Source organism: Sceloporus occidentalis, unplaced genomic scaffold, assembly GCF_023333645.1.
Source record: "Sceloporus occidentalis isolate IW3139 unplaced genomic scaffold, rSceOcc1.0.p SCAF_1, whole genome shotgun sequence".
In the NCBI taxonomy this organism is placed as follows: Eukaryota; Metazoa; Chordata; class Lepidosauria; order Squamata; family Phrynosomatidae; genus Sceloporus; species Sceloporus occidentalis.
This window is the reverse complement of record NW_028316981.1, coordinates 220,228,966-220,234,965: the sequence shown is the minus strand read 5'-3', so window position 1 is coordinate 220,234,965 and position 6,000 is coordinate 220,228,966. Positions and strand designations below refer to the sequence as shown.

General features: G+C 44.6%; 1 protein-coding gene across 4 annotated transcripts in view; it reads left to right on the top strand.

Annotated features, from left to right (window-relative positions):
• The window catches only part of LOC149323489 (spindle and centriole-associated protein 1-like), a 42,835-nt gene continuing 36,835 nt past the window's right edge, over nt 1-6,000 (top strand). For 2 of the 4 annotated variants that reach the window (XM_089489036.1, XM_089489035.1), the window contains exons 1-3: nt 3-154; nt 2,373-2,420; nt 3,591-3,737. In XM_089489036.1, the coding sequence (XP_089345162.1) occupies nt 56-154; nt 2,373-2,420; nt 3,591-3,737 (294 nt within the window). In that variant the 5' untranslated portion in view covers nt 3-55. Of the gene's footprint in view, nt 155-2,372; nt 2,421-3,590; nt 3,738-5,104; nt 5,182-6,000 lie in introns of those variants that run through there. The other 2 variants (XM_089489037.1, XM_089489038.1) reach the window with 2 other exon arrangements.

The following is a 6,000-nucleotide window of genomic DNA, read 5'->3' as shown; positions in this document are numbered from 1 at the left end:
CTGCCTGGCTGAGCTGCCCCTACTAGCAGTCTCTCTCTCCCTCCTCCTCGGAGCCATGTCGCTGCTGAGGCGGAGCTGCTTCCTCGGGGGAGCCTCCAGGAGGCCGCCCAAGGCCTGCAGGAAGAAGCCCAGCCCGGCCAGGCAGGAGTGGGACGTGAGTGAGGCCCAGGAAGAGCAGGAGAAGGAGAAGGAGAAGGAGGTCGCAAGGGGGGGACGCCAAGGAACGCTGCAGCAGCGAAAGGAAACGGAAATGGGAAGGCGCCATTTTGCAGCCCCAAACAGCTTGACCCTTCTTAAGCTCCCAGGAAGTGGGAGGATTCGAACACAGAGCCAGCCCTGTTCGTCTGCATTAATGGGTTGCCATAATTGTCCACTATTACCAGGGACAAAATGTAGGACAAATTCGAGACCAAACTGTAGGACAACCGCAGGACAAAACTCAGCCCAAAATGTAGGACGTTTAAGGTCCTCCCTTTTTCTTAACTGTCCTACATTCTGGGCTGAGTTTTGTCCTGCGGTTGTCCTACAGTTTGGTCTAGATTTTGTCCTACATTTTGTCCCGGGTTTTAGTGGACAATTATGGCAACAAGTGGTGGCACCTTTGAGGCTCACTGAAAGAAAGAAAGAAGCGGGCAGCAGGAGCTTCCCTAGAAGTCTCCAGTCCACTTCCTCAGATGCATTTAGTGGAGTGAAAGCCAGGGACAAAGCTATATATATATATGCCATTGGTGTGTGAGAATGCCAATGTGAATTCAAAACCCTTTAATAAATGAACTAACAAAGCTTTATTTATATCCCACCTCTCTGCACATGGCAATCGAGGCGGTTTAGATGCATACAAACCTCCATGTCCCAATAATCCCCGCCCTCCCCTAAAACATCAAATTAAACAACTATTAAAAGCATGCATTAAAATAAACAAGAGCGATTGAATAGGGCTATAGCATATTCAAAGGGACAATAATTCAGTTGGTTGGTGGCCGGGTTTTCTATTCAGGGAAGGCCTGCCGGAAGAGATCCATCTTGACAGCCTTTTTAAAGCTGTCTAAGGCCTGTTACAGACTGCCAAAATAAAGCTGCTTCGGGTCTCTTTGGAGGTATGCTATTTAAATGATGCCTGGGTCCTAAGAGTCCGGAGGTCACGCCAAAGCCACACTCCATTCCTAAGAACTGGAGGGCAGCTTTGGTGCAGCTTCCAGATACTTAGGATGCATGCATCATTTAAACAGCATACCTCCAAAGAGACCCGAAGCAGCTTTATTTTGGCAGTCTGTAACAGGTCTAAGCTGGTATAATATGATGGGTCTCCTCTGGCAGGGCATTCCACAATCTGGGAGCGGTAACGTCAACCTGGGCTTTATAGGTTGCAACAAGTCTAGGAGCACCTCCAGATTGCAAACACAGTCCTTATAGGAGAGTGTGACCCCACCCAGGGCCGGTGGTTGTATAACAATACCTGGATTAGGGGCTCCGACTGTGAGTACCTCCATTTTGTCTGGGTTCAGTTTCAGTCTGTTTTTCCTCATCCAGTCCATTGCCGCTTTAAGACATTGAGAGGAGAGACACCATCTGTAGTCGTAGCTGTCGACCGAGACGTGGGAAAATATATCCGGGTGTCATCGGCACACTTTAATTCTGGATTTGCTACTTCATTTCAATACACAAAGGATTTTAAATTGACATCCTCACATACCTACTCCATATATAGGAGGAGTCAGTGTTATGTAAAATGTTTAAGTCTATATGGTGGTGTTTCCTAAGATGTTCCAGTATTAAGTAATATATTTGATTGCTTATGCACATAGGAAAAGTAAGAGTATGACTAATTTAAGATGTCTATGATCCCCCTCAAAGAGAGTTAAAATGCATGTTACTGTTTTGATAATGTAAACAAGAAGTCTAAAAGATTTCAAAACTACATATGTATTTCCCCATAGCAAATATTCTGGAATTCCAGCGTTTAAGGTTACTTATGGGGAAAACTCATGCTCTCCCTGCCTGTAAAGACAGTATTGTTCTTCATGAATTTGGAATTTGGAAGCTAGGGGACTCATACAGTTAGATACAGTCCAACTGACACATGGCAGTAGGCTTGCAACTCCTTTAAATAAAGAAATGGGATGGAGAAACCATATATGCTTCATTAATGATAACCATTAGCAAGAAGAAGGGAGTCCAGGTGGTGAAACCAACAATGGAAGTGGAGTCTACTCATGGAAGCGGGGACAGAGTATGAGATTTTGCTGCAGCCCCATCAACCCCATAACTCTGAGATCTGAACAAAGTTGGGATGTGAAAGAAAAATTTGTAGAGATATGTTTGTTGGGATCAGTTTCACTTTCTGTTCTTACATGTGATGTGTTTTATTGCAGAGCACTATTCATGATCTCACTGTGCATCGTGCAACTCCTGAGGATATTGTAAGTTGGTAATCTGTCCTTGATGCACTTATACTGAAACCATTTTTGTTGTGTAAAGGTAAATTATATGTGCAAGCAGCTAAATTGTTATGTCTGGATCTGCTTCACGCATATATAATATAAAGGGTGGGATCCAACCTTTTATGCTAAAGGGGTATGTGAGCGAAAGACCCTGTACTCTCATTATGCCCAACACCTTTCTCTTTGTAGTACTTTTCTCTCACACATCGGAGTTTGGCTGAGGAAAAGAATCAAGAGAAGGGCAAACTCTGATAGGGTAAACTGCAAATATGTGAAGATTGGCATAATATCATTATTATTGTCAGAGGTCATAGCAAAGCACCATGTTATGATGACGGTGATGCAGTTCATGCTGGGAATGTCTCAAAGCATGCCCTAGCTCATTGATGGCAAACCTTTTACAGACCGAGGGCCCAAACTGCAGCCCAGACTCCACTTACTTATTGCAAAGTGCCACGTCCCTCTGGCTTTCTAGTAAGAAACTCTGGCAAACTGCGTGCTAGTGCGACAGCATGTGTGCCCACAGGGAGGGCTCTGAGTGCTATCTCTGGCATGCGTGCCATAGGTTCACCGCCACTGCCCTAGCTTATGTGCCCTTTAAGATCACTGTTGGGCCCTTTCTAGACTCTTTGTATTCTGGGCACATCAAAATAACTCAGCGTTTGTTATTGGGGTGCCCTGCACTTTTATTTAAAGTTACCAGCATGGTGTAGTGGTTTGAGTGTAGCACTATGACTCTGGAAACCAGGTTTCAAATCCTGGCTTGTCTGTGGAAACTCACTGGGTGACCTTGGGCAAATCACACTCTCTGAGTCTCAGAGAATGGCAATGGCAAAAACCCCTCTGAAGAATCTGCCAAGAAAACTCTGTGATAGGTTCACCTTACGGTCACTATAAGTTGAAAATGACTTGAAGGCACATAACAACAGCAAACACTTAGTTTTCAGTAATGTTGGAAAGTTTTGGATTAACATTGTATTTATGCTAAAGGCTGGATGTAACTTTTTCCTGCAGATTCTACTAGGCTAGCAATCCTTATGGCTGATTGTAGTGTACAATCTGATGTATGAAACTATACAAGCAAGAACTCATCTGACTGTTTTGTGCTAGATCATCTATTCATTAAAAATATTTCCTCTACTTGTCCAGGCTCTAAGACATGAGATGCACAAGTCAAAGAACAAAGCTCTCGTACACTTGGAACTGCAAGAAAAACTATTAAAGAGCACATCGAAGAAGCTGAGGCCAAGCGCTCCAAAATCTGCAGAGAAAAAGAAGATAGCTTTGATGAGAGAAGTAAGAAATAATTTTGGAGGTTTCCAGTGTCATAATTGACAAGACTCTGTGATTTATTTATTTTAATTTCATTTATATCTCCCCTTTCTCCCAGCGCTTTCCCCCCAATACAGATTATTTTCCTCTGTGCCTTGATCTCAATGGTTTCAGTTGCTCTAGACCCTGATAGAATGGCATGATCAGTGGTGCTGTTGAGCATGGGTAGGTAAAGCCTTCCACATGCTAACTAGAATATAACTCTTAGCATTTCCCCCATTAGCCATGCTGGCTGTGGCAGGTGAGAACTGAATCCCAACAACTTCTGGTTGGATGCACTTTGTGGGCAAAGTAGCTTGTGGGCAAAGTGTGGCCCCCACGGCTCCCAATGTGTGTGTCAATTCCTTTCCCCCCAAATATCCTCTAGGGGTGTTGGGGTATTTCACCATGTTTTAGGCTAGTGATGGTGGTCCCTTTTAGGGACCCAGTGCCCAAATTAAAAGGTTTTCCAGCACCAGGTGTTACCCAGTGCTGGGGGCGGAACTTCTGGGCGGGGACAGGACTTCTTTCCCCCACCCTCCCAGGTCTTCAGCTGCCTCTCCGGAGACAGCTGTAGGCCTGGAAGGGGCAAAGGAAGAAGAAAAGGAACAGTTGCATACCTTTTCCTCCTCCTTTTAACCCCACACTCTCTTGTTCCTTCAGCTGCTTCCCCAGCCTCCGCATGCCACAAAAAATGGTTTCTCATGCCACCTCTGGCGTGTCATAGGTTCGCCACCACGGTTTTAGGCCAATCCTAAACCAATTTAGGCCCAAGAGATGCCTTTTTTGAAAAAGGAAGTGCTTTCTGTTCACTTTCTGTTAAAAAGTGGTAAAAATGCTTCTTTTGTCCCCTAGAGGGCATTTGAGGGCAAAAATCCTTGCAGGGGGTGTGAAGCCTTCCAATGTTTTCTGGGAGGCTAATGCAGCCCCAAACCTTCCACAGTTGCCCACCTTGCACTAGAGAATGGAAGAAGCTCTGCATAATGATATGTCCAGTTACTTCCCCAACTTTTCCTTTTTTGGTAATTTTACTATGCAAGGCTCTTGAGTGAACTACAGTTTTTTTCTATGCCTGAAAACACATACACTTGAGTAGGTACATGTGATGGTTCAGGCTTGTATAAAATCTCACGTAAGTGACCAACCTGCTAAGAGACTCACAATATGCATTTTCATTGTTGTTGTGAAGAAGGAGAGCAAGTGAGGAAGTGCAAACTAGTAAAAGAAACTGTTTCCTGCCAATTAGGCTTGCAGAAGAAGGCTTTAGTGATCCATCCTTCTTCCATCAGCCCAGGAGATTTATGCACAGGTTGCAGGAGAAGATGCTTTCTTCCAGGGGTAGTGGAGTGTGGTGGAAGGGCACCAAATGCCAGATTGTGTACTTACCTGTATATGTGGTGAACAGATGACATTATTGCTTAGACCAGGGGTGAGTAAAATGTGAGCTGCCTTGTGGCCTCTACAGCACTCTGGGGAGAGGGAGCGGTTAAAAAAATTAAAGACAACAACACTTTTTTGCTCCCAGTGTCCAAGAAGTGGGCTCCCAGCCACTTCTTGCTGTAAAAAAAGTTTTTTTTTTTTCTGGGACTAAAATACCCTCCTCCAAACTCTGGCAAAATTTCTCCTTAGGTGGAACTTGTTTTTGTTTTTTGTGGGAAGGATGTGATGGGGGAAATGTGGCCCATTGAGATCTCCTGGAGGGCTAATGCAACCCCTAACAGTTTCCCACCCCAATTTATCATTTCTGCTTCTAGTGGACCCTTTCTATCTGTACAGGCTGAACTCAGTTGCAGAACTCAATAAGGAACAAAGTAGTAAAGAGGCATTTTGTTTTGCTTGTAAACACTGTCTGTCTGTCTGTTTTTAACCACCAGTAATGATGTTAGAAAGAGAAACTGTTTTATAGACAGAGAAATATGAGAGAGAAATGACATGTTGACCTAGGGTTATTTTGACTACCCATTGGTATATGTATGATTATAGGGGATTAATACATTGGGATGCATTGTCTTAGTTCAGTCACAACAGGGACGTAGCCAGAATTTTAGGAAGGGGGGGTCCAGACTAAGTGCCACCATTATAATGGGGCTTGGGTGCGGCGGCGCAGCAGCACATACCATTCATTTTTCTAATGGAAGGGGGGGGGGGTCCGGACCCCAAGATCCCCCCCCCCCTTGGCTACGTCCCTGGTCACAAATGATTGTATCTTAGGCTTGTATGCTCACCTTCCTTTCCACCACACACCAGA